Source organism: Grampus griseus (assembly GCF_964374135.1).
Source record: "Grampus griseus genome assembly, chromosome: 4".
NCBI classification, from domain to species: domain Eukaryota; kingdom Metazoa; phylum Chordata; class Mammalia; order Artiodactyla; family Delphinidae; genus Grampus; species Grampus griseus.
Genome location: NC_138997.1, coordinates 114,252,243 through 114,272,753, shown reverse-complemented (window position 1 = coordinate 114,272,753; position 20,511 = coordinate 114,252,243). Strand labels below are relative to the sequence as shown.

The 20,511-nt window shown below is 38.2% G+C and overlaps 1 protein-coding gene across 5 annotated transcripts in view; it reads left to right on the top strand.

The window, feature by feature from the left end:
- The window catches only part of CFI (complement factor I), a 37,695-nt gene that overhangs the window by 6,396 nt on the left and 10,788 nt on the right, over window positions 1–20,511 (top strand). The window contains exons 2-9 of one of the 5 annotated variants that reach the window (XM_082653752.1): window positions 6,549–6,828; window positions 8,660–8,813; window positions 11,620–11,786; window positions 12,657–12,770; window positions 12,915–13,025; window positions 16,582–16,605; window positions 16,770–16,790; window positions 19,631–19,666. In XM_082653752.1, the coding sequence (XP_082509878.1) occupies window positions 6,549–6,828; window positions 8,660–8,813; window positions 11,620–11,786; window positions 12,657–12,770; window positions 12,915–13,025; window positions 16,582–16,605; window positions 16,770–16,790; window positions 19,631–19,666 (907 nt within the window). The remainder of the gene's footprint in view (window positions 1–6,548; window positions 6,829–8,659; window positions 8,814–11,619; window positions 11,787–12,656; window positions 12,771–12,914; window positions 13,026–16,581; window positions 16,606–16,769; window positions 16,791–19,630; window positions 19,667–20,511) is intronic. The other 4 variants (XM_082653756.1, XM_082653753.1, XM_082653754.1 and 1 more) reach the window with 4 other exon arrangements.

Genomic DNA, 20,511 nt, shown 5'->3' with positions numbered 1-20,511 from the left:
TATCAAAGAAATGTCCAAAACCAGATGGCTTCACTGGTGAATTCTACCAAATAACAACACCAAATCTTCTCAAACTCTTTTGCCCACCCCACCCCCCCAAAAAGGAGAGAAAACTTACTTCCTAAATCATTCCATGAGGTCAATGTTACTCTGATACCAAAGTCAAAGATACTACAAGAAAAGGTACAAAGCAGAGATAACGGCTACCTCCTCCCCACCCCCATATAAAAAATTCCAGATATTTCCAGTATTCTTCATTCCTGCATGTAGCTACAGATTTTCATCTAGGATAATTTCCCTTCTGCTTGAAGGACTTCTTTTTTTTTTTAACATTTCTTGTAGTGCAGATACACTGGTGATTAGTTCTTTCAACTCTTGTATGTCTAAAATGGTTGTTATTTTGCTTTAATTTTCAAGTGATATTTTTGCTAGGTATAGAATTATAAGTTGACAGGGGTTTTTTTCTGGTATTTTTTAAATGTTGCTTCACTGTCTTCTCACTTGCATGAGACCTCTGTTGTCACCCTTACCTTTGTGCCTTTGCACATGGGTCTTTTTCTTTGGCTGTTTTAAGGATTTTCTCACTGTTGTTATTTGAGCAATTTGAGATGATGTGCCTTGGTGGAGTTTCCTTCATGTTTCTTCTGCTTGGGATTCATTAAGTTTATTGAATTTGTGGATTTATAATTTTTATCAAATTTGGAAAAGTTTCAGCCATTATTTCTTCGAATAACATTTTTGTTCCCATCTCATTCTTATCTCCTGTGGAACTCCAATTACACATATACTATGTATACTACACCACTTGAACCTGTCCCACAGCTCACTCATACCCTGTTCTTTTTTAAAAAATTCTCATTACTTCCACATTTCATTCTGGATAGTTTCTATTAATAAATCTTTAGGTTTGTTAATCTTCTGCAATGTCCTATCTGTTGTTAGTTCCATCCAGTGTATTTTTATCTCAGATATTGTTATTTTCATCCCTAGAAGTTCAATTTGGATCTCTTATATATTTTTCTTGTCTCTACTTTTTGAACATATGGAATACAGTTATAATAAATATTATAATATACTTGCCTGCAAATTCTGACATCTATATTAAGGATTCTGGGTAAATTTCAATCAATTTAATTTTTCTCCTCACTGTGGGTCATATTTTCCTGTATTTTTGCATGCCTGTATTTTTTATTGGATGCCAGCTATTAGGAATATTATCCTGTTAAATACTGGGTATTTTTGTATTCCTGTACATATTCTTGAGCTTTGTTCTGAGATGCAGTTAAGTTACTTGAAAACAGTTTGGTCCTTTCAGGTCTTGCTTTTGAGCATTCATAGGTAGGACCAGAACAATGCTCAGTCTAGGACTATTTGTTCCATACTACTGAGGCAAGATCCTTCTTTGTACTCCTTCCAATGCCCCATGAATAATGAAATTTTCCAGTCTGAATGTTGAGAACAAGCACTATTCATGGCACTGTTTGAGCGTGGGCCCTGTTACCTTGATTTCTATTGGGTGGTTCTTTCCCCAGTCTCTGGTAGTTTCTTCACATTTGGGTGCTGATAAATACTCAGCTGAACAATTAAAAGGGGATCGTCTACAGAGCTACAAAGTTCTCTCTCTATGCCACTTACTTGTTTCCAGTACTTTATTCTGTGAAGTATAGCTGCCTTGGTCTCCCAAGACTCTCAGCTTTGTCTCCTCAAGAAGTCCCTTGGGCTCAGCTCAAGTTCCTCCTCTCTGCACCACAGTCTGGGAACTCTCTGAAGGAAATCACATGGAACAGCTGTAGGCTCACCTACCTCATTTGTTTCTTTAGTCTCAGGGATCTCTACTCTTCATTGCCTGATGTCCAGTGTCTTGAAAATCACTGTCGTCTGTATTTTGTCCATTTCTTGATTGGTTTAGGCTGAATAAGAACTAGGGTAGCTTTATAAGTACCTTTATAAAGGGTACCTTTATAACTAGGGTACCCTTATAAGTCTATCTTGACTAGAAACAGAAGAATTCCCATTTAATTTTAATAATTTTAATTTAAATATCTACTTTTTTTTTTTTAAAGCCAGGGACCGTAGGAAACCAACTCAAAGGATTCTTATTTATTTATTTATTTTATTTTATTTATTTATCTTTGGCTGCCTTGGGTCTTCGTTGCTGCGTGCGGGCTTTCTCTAGTTGTGGAGAGCGGGGGCCACTCTTCGTTGCGGTGCGCGGGCTTCTCATTGCGGTGGCCTCCCTTGTTGTGGAGCACGGGCTCTAGAGTGCAGGCTCAGTAGTTGTGGCACATGGGCTCAGTAGTTGCGGCTCACCGGCTCTAGAGCACAGGCTCAGTAGTTGTGGCGCACGGGCTCAGCTGCTGTGCAGCATGTGGGATCTTCCCGGACCAGGGCTCGATCCCATGTCCCCTGCATTGGCAGGCGGACTCCCAACCATTGCACCACCAGGAAAGCCCAAATATCCACTTTTGGTTAGTGGCTATTTTATTAGATGGCACTATTAACAATTGCTGGGGTTGCTGAGGTTGAGTTTTTAAAATACAAATGTAAACTTCAAATGAGCACTTTTTAAAACTTATTCTTTAACAGACATTGTATTAAAAATGGAAGTTAATTCAGCCAACTTTCAGTTCTACCCTGACATAGGCAGTCTCATATGTATTATGCATTGGAATTGTTCAAATTCGTTTCAAGTATAGTTCATCTTCAAACTCTATGTTCTTACGTTTTCCTGAATTTATAATAGATTCAAAATAAAGTGTTGTCACAGTGATTATAAGAATGAAGAAACAAAAAAAGTTGAGTTTTTCAGTTTTGTCATTCCAATGGCCATTTGGAATTTTTGTTTTCAAAATATAAAATAGTAAAAACAATGCAGCCTGAAAGGTGTAATATTTTTGTTTGCTGAGTGCAAACAGTAGTTCATACAGGAAATATTTTACCTAATATTAGGTAAAATATCAGATTAGGTAAAGATACTGAAAGATACTATTCAGTATCTTTAAAATGAAATTTATTATTTTTATTAATATATTTAATTATTCTTAAACTGTAATATTATTATTCATTACTGCAACAGGCCTATATATAGGTATAGTTTTTCCTTTTTCATTAAGTATATGAATGTAATTTAAAATATTTGTCTAGTACTTTTTTCCTTATTTGTACCATACTATGAATTTTACTTTTTACTTTTTTATTTTTCACAAGCATGATTTTGTATATATTTATATATGAAATTTCAATACAAGAAAATATTTGTGTTTAAATTTTTCTCTATAATTTATTATTCATTTCTTTCATGATTTTTACTGAAAATAATTTTGTTCTATAGGGGGGTTGTTTAAAAAGTACCTGTTGTTTAAAAATATACTAGGCTTGGGACTTACCTGGTGGTGCAGTGATTAAGAATCCGCCTGCCAATGCAGGTGACATGGGGGTTTGAGTCCTGCTCTGGGAAGATCCCACATGCCGCGGAGCAACTAAACCCGCGTGCCACAACTACTGAGCCCACATACCACAACTACTGAAGCCCATGCACCTAGAGCCCATGCTCCTAAAATCTTCAGCTCCTAAAATGTAAAATTCTCCTCGGTGTTCTCTTTTTGTTTTTGTTTTTGTTTTTCACCATTCATTCAATGAATACCAGGCCCACCATGCCCCTGAAGAAAGTCTGAGCTAGGAGAAAGGACCTTTCAACTGAAATGAAAGTCAGAGTCTAAATGATGACCCAGAACTGGACATTGTAGTATATGACTGTTATATATGACTGTTCCTGGGACCAAAATTCTTTTAATCTTTCATTTTTGCTCTAATCTAAGAGTGACTGAAAACTTGATGGCACTTGCCCAAGTTTCTTTCTAAAGATCAAGGAAAAATGACACCTCAGAAAGGGATAAATTTGGGGGAAAATATCAAGTTTTTTCTGCTTGCACCCAATTAGAGTATTACTCTTTCAGTAGAAAGGTGATACGTAAAAGCCGACAGTCCCAGCTGTCAGGGCAGTTAAATTTTGTCAGTGGAAGACACAGGAGCTAAGTAATTACAAAACTGTCAACTCTAATAAGTGCTACAAAAGAGGTACATGGAACCATGAAAAGTATGTAATTACTAGATTTTATTCTAGATCGGTGTGTCAAAAACCAGTGTAGTTAACGGCAAATTTGTCAAACTTCCTGGCTATTTGATAAAGTTTACTGAAAAGCATGTTGGATAGAATGACTTTCACAGCTTCTGCAAATTTGTGTGTGGTTTTTAAATGACTGGTTTTTATTTGTCTTCATCATAGCCCTTAAAGATCGTTCAATTTGTTTCTGCCCCAGCTTGCTGTTAACTGCAGCTGGAGGGCACTGAGCAAGGTCGGGGCGGGGGTGGGGGGAGGGTGTTATGGCTGGAGGCTGGGGAGACTGGACCAAAGGATGCCCATCCTCCAAAGGGGGGTGTCTAGGGGACAGAGAGAGAGCCTTGACTTTCCACAACTGGCTTTTGACCCAGTTGACCTATTCCCAGCCTTCATTGTATTTCCTCTGGATTCCTGCAGGTCTAATTGGCCTCCTGCCTGTTTGTCTGATCTGATCTCCAGAAAGATCTTCCTCAAATGCAAATTTGCTCCATTGTTTAGTCTCTCAGTGGCTCCCTGTTCTTGCTGTTCTTGTTCTCACAGTCCTGCCCGGAGCACCTCCCACCACCCTTGCCAGCTGACTCCTCAGTGCTCTCAGTGCTCATCGCAGACATCAGCTCTTCTTGGAGATGTTCTCAAGCCTCCTAGTCAGGCCATGGGACCACTGTCCTAATGGCATCCCCGGCCCACGTCTACCAGGGAAACTGTCAGTCAGGCTTGCCTGTCTCTCTTCTGGTTGGTGTACTCCTTAGGCAGGGATTTTTATCCCTCTGACCCTAGCCTCAGGCTGTTCCCTGGCACAGAGTGGTGCTTACTAAATCATTTAGTGAATTAATTGATGAATGAGAGAATCGTCTGTTTTCCAAGCTTCAGACACACATTTCCCTTTTCTACAAAATATCTCCAAATGCACATCCTTCAGGCATATCAGAATCAACAGGTCCCAAGCCAAACTCATAACTCTCTACCTTAACTTAATATCTATATCGATTAATGGCATTATACATCCTTACTAGCACTCAGCCTCAAAATCTAGTTCTACTGTCAACCCCTACATGCATTAAATTGTCCAGTCCTCTTGCTTTTGCTTGTTCAAGTGTCTTTCCAAATCATTTTCTTGCTCCACTCCTGCTTCCTCTTCCTCCCCAGTTTCCTAACCAATGACTATCCCAGTTGAAGCACACAAGCCCAACCATCACTTGGGACTGCTCACGATTCCCTAAATACATTGTGCACCATTCCTCCTGTGTTTTGCTAGCACCTACCCTCTGCTAACACCTGACCTTCCTCACCTTGCTCAGATGCCCCATGAGGCTGTTTAAAATGCCCCTGGGGGGAATTCCCTGGCGGTCCAGTGGTTACGACTCTGTGCTTCCACTGCAGGGAGCACGGGTTCAATCCCTAGTTGGGATACCCGATCCTGCTGCCACAGGGGGCAGCCAAAAAAAAAAATGCCCCTGGAAATACTTGTTCTCTCGCACTCTGGATCTCCAAGAATACTGTATCTTATTTGTATGACTGTTATATCACTTACCCCAGTTATTATGCATGTTTCTATCTTATTGTCTAGATGTCAAGCCCTTGGAAGACAGAGTCCATGTCATGTTCATCTTAGCAGGATTTTGCACAAAATAGGAGTTTAGCAAATGGTTTTGCATTTATTAATAGAATTAATCAATTTCATTCCTCAATTCATTCCATGAGACTATAATTACCACCAAATTTTCTACTCCTTAACCTAACTGTCGAGATTCATTGATTTCTTCAAAGGCAGAATATTATGTTGGCTTTTGAATAATAACAGCTCCCACTGATTTCATGCCTAGTACCTGCCAACCATTATACACATTTTATTTCTAATGCTTACAATAACCTTGCAAAATAGAAGGATACACTTTACAGATGAGGAAACATGTTTCATGAGGGTAAGTAACTTGCTCAAGGCCATATAAGTGCCCAAGTTGAGACTAGAAGCCAGGGTTGTTTGATTCTAAAAACCACCAGACCACATTACCCTCATCTATACTGTGGGGTATATGAGTCTGTTTTGTTCCTTTCCTTCATGTATTCATCTTTTCTTTTTTAATGTGCCATAATATACCTAAATAATGTCCTGATAACATAGGTTTAGACTATTTTTCTATTTTTAATAAATTCCAGGAAGGGGAAGCTTTTGGTACACAGCATCTGAAGAAGGTTATATCAACATTTATTTCCATGATTTGAGTTTAAAAATTATCTGTCACGCTTCCCTTATCAGCACAGAGAATTATTACTGATGAAACATGTCTCACACTGTATGCATTTCTTTGTGACGGTGATACTGATGACTCTGAATACCCATGTATCACTAGTCATTTGTAGCTCATGTATTCATCTTGAAAAAGATTTTAGTTTGTTGCTAAGCTAATGTTTATTTTGTGCTTTATAGTCCACTTCAACATCAGACACATCTCAAGAGGATCTCGTGGAGAAAAAGTGCTTAACTGAAAAACACACATGTCTCTCCTGCAATAAAGTCTTCTGCCAACCATGGCAGAAATGCATCGACGGGACCTGTGTTTGTAAACTTCCTTATCAGTGCCCAAAGAATGGTACCAGGGTGTGTTCAGTTAATGGGAAAAGCTACCCAACTTACTGTCAGCAAAAGAGTTTTGAATGTCTTCGTCCAGAGGCAAAGTTTTTAAAAACAGGAACATGCACAGGTGAAGGTAGGAAAAGCCTAGTTTATTTTGTAAGAAGAAAATTGTCTACTATATTTTCTATTAGAAAATACTTTTCCTATGAAATGTTATGACGACAACTCAAAATTCTTCTCTGGACCCTCACTAGTAACTGGGGTGATAACTAAAGAAATTAGGGGATCATCAGAATCTAGCCAGCCCTTGAGTCTAGAGCATGAGGCCCTGAGGCTGGTCCTTCCCCTCAGTGCCTATGCCACTCTCTGCTGCCCAGCCCTTCAAAATTATCCCCACTCTCACTTCTGCTTGGCTAAAGGGATTATTCCCAGAGCTGTTGAGTTGGTTCAGAACCCAGTGAAAAGGGCTTTGCGTGAGACTGGTACTCATATGGAACCCCTTTGAACCCCAGCCCCAATCATTTCTTCCAGCATCCATCCCACCAGTCCCTACCCCTTTCCCTAGCCCCAACCCATCAGCCCTGATCCAAGGTTTAGCTCAGGCCATTGCTGGCCTAGGATATACTCCAACCTAGCAAACTTGGCACATCAGATCAGAGAGCTTGTCAAGACTTCATCCAGGTGCCTAATGTAGTGAGGAGGTCTGGGACCCTAATATGTAGATTAGCAGAGTGCTTACGATTTAAGGGTCTCACTGTCAGTCAGATTTAGTTGTAAGCCCCTCCAAGCCCCACCTCAATCACTGCAAACTCTGTGGCCTCTCTGGAATGCAGTTTTCACATCTGTAAAATGTGAGTAACAGTAGTTCCTAACTCATAAGACTCTTGTGAAAATTAAATAACATGACGTATGTAAAGCTCTGTGACTAGTACACAGAGAGCGCTCATGAAATCTTAGCTATGACAGCAAACCTTAAGCTCGTTGTCTTCTGATATGAATTATCACAGACATTTCATGAATTTACAGAAGAATGCTTAAAACGTTCTTTTTAAAGTTACCATGTTGTGTGCCAGCACACAGTAGCCCAAATATTTTTGTATTGCTGAGTTAAGATGTTAAGATACTGTGGAAGAGGAAGAAGAAAGTTCCGTGATTGAGTCCTTCTCTCTTACTTGTTGGAGAGGACGAAAGCAACTGTGGAGATTATTTTGTCAGGGTCAGACTTCTGTTCTCTTGAGGCATGAAATGTCTTAAATATATAAGAATACATAAACCTTTCTTACATTTTCATTATTTGCTTGGCTAACTTTTAAGAGCACAGATTTTGGAGTCAGATCAATATAGCAGGTTCAGATTCCTGGCTTCAGTCCTTGAGCAAGTAACTTAATCTCATGTATAAAAATGGATAAATTTAGATTCCTCACGTGTAAAAATGGGGATAAATATCACCCTAATCTTCATAGGGTTGATATGAGGATTTTATAGTACTTTTTTTTACAACTGGGTAGCACAGCCACTGACACATAATAAGCCCTCATAAAATGATTGCTTACCATTTGTTAAAATCTTCATGGTGGGTCTTCCCTGGTGGCGTAGTGGTTAAGAATCCACCTGCCAATGCAGGGGACACGGGTTCAACCCCTGGTCCGGGAAGATCCCACATGCTGCGGAGCAACTAAGCCCGCGAGCCACAACTACTGAAGCCCGTGCACCTAGAGCCCGTGCTTTGCAACAAGAGAAGCCACCGCAATGAGAAGCCTGCGCACTGCAACGAAGAGTAGCCCCCGCTCACCACAACTAGAGAAAGCCCGTGCCCAGCAACGAAGACCCAACGCAGCCAAAACAAGAAAAAAATCTTCATGGTGTTCAAAGTTAATTAGAAATTATGTATTTTATTACTTTAGAGAATCAAGAGGAGGAAGAATGCCTGAATATTGCTCATTCTTTTTTTTTTTTAATTTTAGAAGAATTTAGTGTTTCCTTGGAGAGTGAAAAAGGACATTCAGAAGGAATTGTTGAAGTAAAACTTGTAGACCAAGATCAAAAAATGTTTGTGTGTGGAAAAAGCTGGAGCATTACACAGGCCAACGTGGCCTGCCTTGACCTTGGATTTCCACTGTGAGTGCTTCGTGTCACTGAATTTCCCAGGGCTGATTTGATTATTCCAACTTTTTTTAAATTTTTGATTACCCTATCTTTCTGTGCCTCAACTTCCACAACTGTAACCTGAGCATATTAACTGCCTGTCATGAGGATGAAGTTTGTTTATGCTCAACTAGCACTTAGAACACTGCTGAGCATCCAAAGTTTGCTCAGGTATCTGGATGCAATCCTTTGCCCGTCTGTAGACTTGCAAATACATTCATCATCATCTCTATTCACCTATGATTACGTCCACTCCTTCATACCTAATGTTGTTTATATATGCCTTCTCTCTCTTTTTTCTCAACCTTGCAGAGATGTGTCTATTTGATTAGTGTTTTTGATTTTTGTATTTGTAAATTTTCTTTTGTTTCTTTATTTTCATTAACTTTTATCTTTGGCTCTCTCTCTTCTTTTCCCTATTGTATTTTTTCTAATTCTTTTAGTTTTTCTTATTTTCTAATGTAAGCATTTAAGGTACAAATTTCCCTCTAGGTAATGCTTCATCTGCATGCCATAACCCTCTATAAGTGGATATTTTATTTATTGTTCAGTTCAAAATATTTTCTCATTTTCAATATAATTTCTTCTTTGACTCATACATAATTTAGAAGTTTCTTTTTTTACATTCGTAATGAGTATATTAGTTCGCTTTTGGTTAACTTTTTTATATAGATTTACCATTTAAGTTTATTGTGGAGAGAGAATGTCTCCATATGATGACAATTGTTTAAATATTTTTTTGAGACTTGCTTTGTACTGAGTATATTTTAAATGCTTCATGTGCAGGGTTCTGCATAATAGATGTGTTATCCATTAGAAAGCTTGTTGATTGCTTTATTCAAATAGTTTCCCATTTATTTACTTACAAGTTTTCTATGCTTTTATCTTTTAAGTGTGTCCCTTATAAACAACACATATCTAGATTTTTAAAAAAAATACAATATGACAATAACTGTCTGAAGAGTTTAGTCCATTTACATTATTGTGATTATTTACACTGTTGAATTTATTTTTCCTGTCTTGTTTTGGGCTTATTAGTTACCCTGCTTTTTCTGTCCTCTTGTTTCTTCCTTTTTAAATTTCTATTAGGTTAATAAAGCTGTTGTTGTTGTTTCTTAATCTTCTCCTTTTTCTTCTTCTAATTTGTTTGAAAATTATATACATCCTATTTCTATCCCTTTAGCGGTTATCTTTACATTTATACTATGAACCCTTAACTTAGAAAGTCCTTGGCCTCTTCAGGAATAATATCAATACAAAGAATGGCATTACCGTGTCAAGTTTCCAGTATTTTGTTCAACCTTATTTTTATATATTCCTGAAGTTAATTGCTATCATTATATAATAAGCAATTATCATTACTTTTGTTCAGTCAGTGCTTACTCAGATGTACTTCATGTTTACCAACTTCCTGGTTTGTTGTTGCTTCTTTCATCTCACTTCTTCGTTCTGGCTTCAATTTTCTTCTTCCTAAACCACATCTGCTAGTAGTTCATTAGTGAGAGTCTCTTATGATTAAATTGAGCCATAGAGTATTTCTTATTTTCGACAGTTTGTGACCTACAACCTGTGATTCAACCTAATGGCAAACTCTCTCACTCCTTGATCTCCCAATTTTTGTTCTTATATTTTGTATAAGCTCATGAACAGACTTCTCTGATTTTAGCCAGTGGGTATTTCCGTTAATTCCTTAAGAGTTCATTGAGAACATTTATCTAGTCCTTTTAGATATTTATAGGTTGAGAGGTTTTACAGATTATTCACGTGTCAGATTGCCCCAAATGGCTCCCATCTGTTCTCATATTTCGATGTGGTTTGGCACAGTTTCATGACCACTATATCTTCATTATGGATCTGAACTTCTTTGTTCCATTTAATTGCTCTCTTTTTCCCTTTCATTGTAATTTATCTGATATTTATATTGCCATTACTGCTTAATTTTTGTTTACATTTGCCTGATGCATCTTTGCTCAACCTTTTATTTTTAACCCATTTTCCCCATTAACTTCTAGAGAAAAGCAGGGAGCAATTGAATATTCTGGAAGAATAGCTCACTGTAACTCATCATCTCTAGGATATCGGGTCACTGAGGTAGCCTCTTAGCTACACAAATTCTGAACAAACTGAGAAGTCCAAGCAATGGCACATAGATGTCAAAATATCACTTAATACTGTCAAGACTGAATTGAGGATGTAGCTTAGCGTAAAAGCAAAATGGACCTGCTAGAATCAAACTAACTGAACCTCCCTGATCCCAGGCAACAATGGGGCCAACCAGGTAAGACTTACAGCATTCGGCAGGTGAAGAGGACCCAAAAGGAAAAAATGGAAGAGCTGGGCTGACCTTTCCTGGTTTACATTTCCAAAATTCCCTGATAAAATTAATCCACTCCCTTCCTGGAGAGAACAGGAGTTAAGCCGTAGAGAGAGGCCAAGAATGACACATCTCAGGTTGGAAAGAAATCAGCAGTGTGGACGAAGAGGCATTCCTCCTTAACAAGAAACAGAGGAGAGGAAACCAATATTTTTGGGTGCTTGCCATGTTTTGAACTTTGGCCAGTCAGTTTAAACTGATTGTTAATCTTTGCAAAACTCAATGAGGTAGTTATATTCCCTGTTACAGGTGAAGATATTGAAGCTCAGAGAATTTAAGCATATTGCCCAATCTATCACCCTTATGTAGAAAATAAGAGGAAATAGTCCTTTACCTCCTACAGTAAAGTCATAAATACAAAGTACTAATTATTCTACCTTACTGTTTCATTTATTTGATTTGCAGAGGTGCTCTTGATACTCAAAGCAGAGATCGTCATATAAATTCCATTGAATGTCTACACGTGCATTGTCGAGGATTTGAGACCACTTTGGCTGAATGTACTTTTACTAAGGGACTAACTAGCAGTCCCGAGGGTTTGGCTGGTGTGGTGTGTTACACAGGGAGTGAAGGTTAGTGGAGAACTGGCCTGATATTTTCCCTTCCTTCAAAGGTGTTTATTTCATGTCAAGTCTGTAGTAAACAAACAAATTACAGATACCCTCTTGCCAGGGAAACACAATGGCAAAATCATATTTTGGGTTTTAGAGCCGAAATGGGTGCTTTTCCCCTATTATACCTTTTTTGCCATTCAAATATTACTTCTATCCAGGTTCCTATATGGGAAGTAAAGTTGCTTGACGCCCCTTTGATTCCTTGAATATATGGATTAAAGTTGATGTAGCAAACACAAGTTAATAAAACATTAGAAGAAACTCAGCATCTCCCTCGAGAGGTCCGGCCGATTACACATGCCTTTAAAATGGTTAAGTGACCACATCTGTGCCTCAGGCAATCATTGCCACTTTTCTCCTTCATGCTGACCTTGGAATATTTTTGCCATATATACAATATTAAAGACCAAAGCCTTTTTTAGTGCTAAAAAATAAGTACCATCAAAATGTAAACAGCACTGCCAAGTAAGCCTCAGGATGGGGGTGGGGGATAAAGTAGCAGCGTGAAAGGAGTGGATGAGCACCAGAGTTCGCCAGTGTCAGCAAGGGCTCCTGATTCCCGAAACCCGTGCCCCATCTCGGCGAGCAGAGACCTCCATAATGAATGCTGGTTTTCAGAGATTATAAAAGGGCATCCACAAGCCAGCTTTGGCGTTTCGTTTCCTTATTAATCATATATACTATGTCAATGCTACCACCCATACATTTTATATCATTTTTTATTTGTGCCTGGTTTTATCTTCAGGTCCCCATTAATCCAAACATGTGATAAAGATGTCACCCACAACTCCACAGATAAATTTCACAAAGATAATTCCTACTTTACAGTTTATCCAACAAACGACTCCTTTCAGTGTGTGAATGGGAAACACATTCCTCAGAAGAAGGCCTGTGATGGTGTCAATGATTGTGGAGACCAGAGTGATGAGTTGTGCTGTAAAGGTAGAAATGAATCTAGCCTTTAAACTCTCAAAAGCATTCTTTTGACTAAGAAAGTAGAAGCAACTTTACCATTGAATTAAGATTCCATCTCATTCCATTTTAAGAATGAAAAAACACACCCCTCTTGTATTTATGTTTGCACAGAGTGCCGAGGTGAAAGTTTTTTCTGTAAATCGGGTGTTTGTATTCCAAAGCAGTATAAGTGCAATGGTGAGGTGGACTGCATTACTGGAGAAGATGAAATTGGTTGTGAAGGTAATTTAAAGTTTCATGGTTACTTTTGTTCATTATTTGACCCAGGGGTTTTTAGCAGGCTTTGTAATTATTGCCTAGAGCCAATTCATCAATAAGGACTATAAAATGGCTATTTCATTTTTTAGAATTTTTATTGAAGTATAGTTAATTTACAATGCTGTGTTAGTTTCAGGTGTACAGCACAGTGACATATATATATATATATATATATATATATATATATATATATATATATATATTCTTTTTCAGATTCTTTTCCCTTATAGGTTATTACAAAATATTGAGTAGAGTTCCCTGTGCTATACAGTAGGTCCTTGTTGGTTATCCATTTTATATATAGTAGTGTGTACATGTTAACTCCTAATTTATCTCTCCCCCCTTCTCTTTAAAAATGGCAATTTCTAACTCAACATTCCTTCTGCATTTATTAACTGGAATTGTATAGAGAAGAACTATTTTGTTTTCACGAAATTCAGTTCATTGTAGAAAGGCAGAATGATATAATTCTTTCCCTTTACTTACCAAGTTTCAAAGCAGTGAGTAGGCGCTCTTTGCTTTTTGGTGCTCATTGGAAAACCTCCAAAGGTGGAAAATATTTACTAGGTACCTACCGTGTCCCACACAGACTGACTTCCTGCTCCCATTGATGCTTTCTGGAGGAAACATCTCCCTAAGTTAATATATTCATTCATCTACTCAACGGATATTTATTAAGTTCTTACTATGTGTGCCAGGTCCTGTTCCAGATGCTGGGGTTACAATAGTGAATAATATTTCAAAATCCCTGCCCCTCATGGATCTTATATTCTAGTGGAGGAAGAGAAACAATAGAGAAATAAGTAAAAATATCTAGTAAAATAATAAGTACTAAGAAAAAAAATAAAGCAAGCAAGGAAGATGTCAAATGTCCCGGGGAGGGGGGTAGCAGTAAGTTCTGAAATTTTAGGTAAGGCGGCTTGGGAAGGCTCACTCACTATTACTTTTAGGCAAAGCGCCGAAGGAAAAGATGGAGCCAGCCATGCAGACGTCTGCGGAAGAGTATTCTAGGCAGAGGCAACAACCAGTGCAGTGTTCCTAAGACAGGACCATTCCAGTATGTTTGAGAGCCAATCAGCAAGGAGGCTAGTGCGGCCGGTATTCCAGGTGGGGTTAGTGGGTTAGAAGACAAGCAGTGGGAGAGGTTGGAGCGGTGCTTGGGTGGAAGATCAGGGCAGATCCAGTGAGGCCTGTTACTGAGTGAAATTGGGTCTCTAAGCAGAGGAACGGCATGATCTGACTTACATTTTAGATCACGATTACCCTGACTGCTGGGTGCGGAATAGGCTGTATGAGGGCGAGGGGCGAAGCGGGGCAACCAGGGAGGAAGCTACTGCAATAATCCAGGGAAGAGATGATAGTGACTAGGATAAGTTGGTAGGAATGGAAATGATGAGAAGCAGTCAGATTCTGGATATGTTTTGAAACTAGAGCCAAAAAGATTTGCTGATAGATTGGATGGGGGTGTGAGAACAAATGAGCAGTCAAGGGCGGCTCCGGGGGCTTTGGCCTGAGAATGGAAAGGATGGAGCTGCTTCTTCAAAGATGGGAAGGCTGCAGGAGGAGTGTGGGTCCTTGAATCTACCTCACTTATGGAACGAATCCAGGGGTGCGCTGGTAAATGTTTAACAGTTGGCTTTGAAGAGGGACGGGGACTCCCTGATTTGTAGCTTTGGCTAATTTCTGGGCTCTAAATTACTCTCACCGTGGGTGATTTCAAGCCATTGACATGATGTCACAGAACACAAACCGGGAAGGGACACAACAGCCTCCTGTGTAGTGGTAAAGTCCGTGAATTAGTGGTAAAGTCCACTGAATTACCGTTAATGGTTTATTGTAGGTTTTGTAGGTTTTTGTACTCGTCTTACCTTTCCTTCTCAACAGCAAACACCTTTAAAACAGGATCAAATTATTTTTATGTTCCAAATGTCCCAGGTAAAGTGCCTTCCATATAAGCATTAAATAAATGTTGAAGATATGTATGGATAAGTTAATTGACATTAATTATGTATAATTGCTTGGTATGCCAAGTATTTGACTTTAATGAAATTTTGTTTAATTTTCCATTGATATCAGTTCTTAAAAGACACACTTTTTAGGATTTCAAATCACGTTAATTTATTTGAAGAGTATAAAGCAGTTGAGCAAAATACTTTAATTTGGTTAAATGTAGTGAAATTCTTAGTGAAGAGAGGAAAGAAAGAAATTTCAAAAAATTTTTCAAGGAGGAAGACAGTGCCCTGACTTTTGCCAGTGCAGCTTGATAGCTTCCCTCACCCTCAGTTTTACTGAGATATAATTGACATACAACACTGTAGAAGTTTAAGGTGTACAGCATGAGCTTGACTCATATACTGCAAAATTATTACCAAAATAAGTTTAGTTGATATCCATCACCTCATATAGTTACAATTCTTTTTCCTTGTGATGAGAACTTTCAGGATTTACTCAAAGCAACTTTCAAGTATACCATACAGCAGTGTTAACTATCGTCGCCATGCTGGTGACGTCACTAGCCCCAGTGCTTATTTACCTTATAACTGCAAGTTTGTACCTTTTGACCACCTTCACCCAGTTCCCCACCTTCACCCAATCCCCTAGCCCCCAACCCCTGCCTCTGGTAGCCACAAATCTGACCTCTTTTTCTATGAGTTTGGATTTTTTAGATGCCATATATAAGTGAAACTATACAGTATACAGCTTCTCTCTCTGAAGCTCTACAGTTTGATTTCACCACTTCAGTATAATAATATTTTGGGTTTCCTCTCTACCTCCTCCTCTTCTTCCCATCTCCCTCCCTCTTCTCCTCCTCAGAATTTGTTAGTTTATCAGGAAAAAAAAAAAAGAATCCTACTGCAAGGGAATAACTACAACATAAAGCTTACTTTTAGTAGTAATTTCTTGAATCCGTATCAAAAATACATTTTGTCCACTGTCATTGTTACTTCAGTTTATCCATCTTTAGAGTGAGCTGTGCTTTGTATTTCAATAATGATTCTAATTTTTCCCTCTCTGAGAAAGGGCAAGTGAGAGCAGAGATGTGAAATAAATATATTAATATATTCATTGATCTCTCCTTTCAGGGAACAGATCAGAATCACTAAACCAAGTGAGGTTTGGAATATACCTTAATTTCATTTATCCTTTATAAACCCACTTTTTATTAATATAAGCTAAAAAGAGTAAATAAATTTTGTTTAACTATATAATAAGTCTGCTGTTGGGTATGTATTCAAATATATCTAAAATACGAATCTTTTTTTAAAACTGAAGTTAAAATGATTTCCTTGCTGTGGTGAAACTGGTGTGTGTTTAAATGTAAGATGAAACATGTGTTAAGCAGTATTAAAAATCAGAGTATTTGGTTGTGCCCACAAAAAATGGCATAATGTGGTTCCCTTTTATCTTTTTGTAAATATTAAAATTGTTATACTATTACTGAAATATTAATGATTAGTGTATATTTAATTCAAGTGAAAATGATCTCTTTGCTACAGTGAGTTTTTTGTTTTGTTTTTAGGAACTGGACATCCTGAAATTAAAGGTAAATCTATTTTTACAATAGATTTAAATAAATAAATTTTGTAAATTTATATTACAAAATTGAGAAGAAGAATAAGGTGTTCTAGCTTGAAATGGTATGCATTTTCTTCCAAATAAAAATTATCCTTTGCTGTGGTAATTTTTTTGTTTTTGTTCTTTTTTCAGGCGATTTACATATGGCTCAAGGTAAAAAATTTATTAAATTTTCGGGATATTGCAGAATTGAAACAAAATACAAGCAAGCACTGCTGTTATCTTATATTTTAAGGTAACTATTAACTGAGGATGACATAACCGGTTTTAACATTTGTTTAGGCACAATGGCCTTCCCCACCCCCCAACCCCGCAGTGTGGTAAACTTTCATTCCCACACTCCCCGTTCACAGCCTGCTAGCCAAAAACCACCCAAGGCGCATTCCCTGCACATTTCACCTCTGCCAAATACCCTTCTCTTCCTTTGCTTTTTCCCCAAAACCAAGGCAGCTCCTGAAGAAATTGTCACCAGAGGAAAGATAACATCTTTTTATGACAGGTATTTCCTTATTTACTTTTGTAACAGATATCCCGAAATCTTCCAGCTCTTTAGGGTCATCCCTTTCTTCATTATTCATATAAAATGACTACTAAAAGTTTATCGTCCTCCTTAGGGTTCCTGAGTGACTTTTATATGCTCAAGATCAGCCCTGTTCTAAATGGCAATTTCAACTATTTCTTTGTATTCCCTCCCTCTTGTCATTTTGCCCTCCAAGGCTGCTGTCCTTTTTGTTTTGTTTTGTTTTTGTTTGTTTGTTTCCTCTTCTTTATTCCTTTTCCCCTTCCCTCCTTCTTGTCCTTCCTTCCTTCCTAGTTTCAGACCTCAGGGGCAAAGAGATGACTTAATTATATTCCTTAGCTCATTGCACATGATCATCTCTGTCTTTTTGTTTGTATACATTCTTATCCAGTGTGTACTGCTACCTTGTGAGCATACATCTGTAATTCACATAGTAGTGTGTTCTAGATCTTATATTTCCTTTTTATCTTTTCACAAAGCATTACGTTTTTAAGATCTGTCCATGTTGCGATGTTTCCATCTAATCTGTTGCTTCTAACTGCCACATGATAAAACACTGTGGTGTTCATCTTTCACAAGTGACTCCCTACCTTCTCAGTAGTGGACTTTCAGCCCGCACTCACAGTGCAGTGAATATCCTCTCCTTAAGGATGTGTGGGAGGATTTCTTGGAGACATCTAGCTGGGCCAAGAATTGTTGGGTCTTGGGGTATGCCTCTACTTAATCTGACAACCTAGGGCCTGCTCCTTCTCTGGCAGAGTGGTCCTCACCTCCACCGACAACACCCAAGGGCTTGCCTCAAACCCACTAACATTTAGTACCATACAGCTTTCTAATTTTGCTAGTCTCATACTCTCCAGTGATATGGCATTGTTTATTAATTTGAATTTTTGTCGTAACCAATGATTTGGGGTTTCTCTTCATATGCATACTAGCTTTTTGAGTTTCCTCTTCCTTTCCTTTCTTCTGTCCTTTCTCCAGTTCACATCGTTGGCCTCATTTCATATTGGGACTGCAGTCTTCTTTCTTGTTGCATTCTAGATATTAATCCATTTTCAGTTTTAGACATGCAAATACCTTCTTCCATTCTGTCACCCATCTATTAACTTTAGCCAAGATTAAAGATTAAATTTAATCTTTAAATGTTTAAATCTTTATTTAATCAAAGTCATTGATTGTTTTTCTTACGGTCTGTGCTTTTGGAGTTTTATGCTGCTCTTCTAATATCCAGTATATCTCAGCTACACTGGACTTTCCCCATCTTCCTTTGTTGAGCATTTAATATGAAGTCTTCTCTTTGGTTCATGTTGTTGCTTTTGTGAAAGCTCTGAGCAGAAAATAACCTAGATGTGTAGCATAACAGATACATGTATGTCTCTCCCCAAAAGAAGTTGGGAAATCCAGTGATAAAACACAGGATTGCTGCAGCAAAGTAACATTGCCCCTCTAGGCTGCACCCTCATCCAAGACAGAACAACACGTTGTGGGAATTCACCTTTGGATCCTCAGGTCAAAGAACTGATGATCCTGTCCATGACTGAAATGTTCTAGGACAGTAGAGTGAAGATGGAATCATCCCATATAACTTCAAGCAAAGGTCTAAGAGAAAAAAAAGAAGAGAGAATGTGTTTCTGTTTTTCTTTTTGTTTAACTTTTGACTTCTGCATCCCAGATGACTAATAATAACTATGCCTAACACTGAAACCAATTAAACATTGCATAACCCCTGTTAAGAGGTGCCTTAATATATACACAAAATGAGAAGACCCTTTTTAATGTCCCCTCAGGACTATTTCGGTCAGTGTCTATAACTGCTCCCTACCTTATATAAAGACCTTGCAGGGCTTCCCTGGTGGCGCAGTGGTTGAGAATCTGCCTGCTAATGCAGGGGACACGGATTCGAGCCCTGGTCTGGGAAGATCCCACATGCTGCAGAGCAACTGGGCCCGTGAGCCACAACTACTGAGCCTGCGCGTCTGGAGCCTGTGCTCCGCAACAAGAGAGGCCGCGATAGTGAGAGACCCGCGCACCACAATGAAGAGTGGCCCCCGCTCGCCGCAACTAGAGAAAGCCCTCGCACAGAAACGAAGACCCAACACAGCCAAAAATAAATAAATTAATTAATTAATTTAAAAAAAAAAGACCTTGCAAATGCAGAGTTGAAAGAGATGCTTTTCTTCTCTGAACTGGGCACTTCGCCTGCTCTAAATGCAGAACTCTGCAGCACCATGAGTCTCACCATTCACTTGTGCCAACAGACACCTGTAGTTTGTGCCTGAAAATTTTCTTACATCATTCCTCTTGAGCCTTCACAATTACCTAGCTATAGAAAGGAAATAAGATTTTGTACTGTCCTTTTTAAAGGTAGGACAAGGTTTAGACAGATAATTATTAATGAAGTTTAAATGATTTTAATGATTGAATTCTTACTATAAACACAATATTAAACATTGGAACTTTTGTTTGATTCTAGAAGAAACAGAAATGTTGACTGCTGATATGGATGCCGGTAAGTTAGCATTCTTCTTTTTTACTGGTGCTTCTCTGGTTAAATTTGCATTTTAATGTCATTTGCGTGTGTGTGAGTATGTACACATATATGCAATATAATCGATTCAAGCAACAATTACCTTTGATATCAACTTAAATAGAAAAGAATAACATTACTACTTTCCTTATCATTTTTAAGAAAAACAAGCACAAATGCTTCTTGAGAACTGCTTTTAAAATGGGTTGATTCATATGGCTACTTTTGAAATGAAAACAATACTCTAGTCCTACAAAAGGTTTTTCTATTCGTTATGAGATTTGTTAGGTCAGTTTTGTCAAGAACAACCAGATTTCAAGTGTGACCCAGGACATACATTTTGAAATAGAAAAATAATAGATGTGAATTGAATGAACCTGCTCTTTTGCAATATTTTAAACCATGATAACAGGAGGTCTGTGAAGATCTGTATGTTGGCCAGTTCTGCACTGAGGGCCAAATTTAATTAAAGTATTAAGTTTCTGGGAAGACAGTAATTGTTAAGAGCTTTTGAGTCAGACTGACTCGTATTAAATCCTGACTCAGTTATCTGTTAGTTGTGTGACCTTAGGTGAGTAACAAGCTCAAATGCAAATTAGGAATGAAGTATCTCCCTATTTTAGGAGGTTTAAAAACTGAAGTTCATGTAAGACTCCCTTCCAATTGCCAGGCCCAAAAACTATCAACAGTTTTTTAAAAATCAGGCAATGCATGAAAGATTTAGATCTCAAAGCTACAGATATTAGTTAGAGGGATTTCCAACAAAGGCCCTTTATTTTCTATTCAAGGTAACATTAATTTTCAGATACTACCCAAGCTGGTTTCAT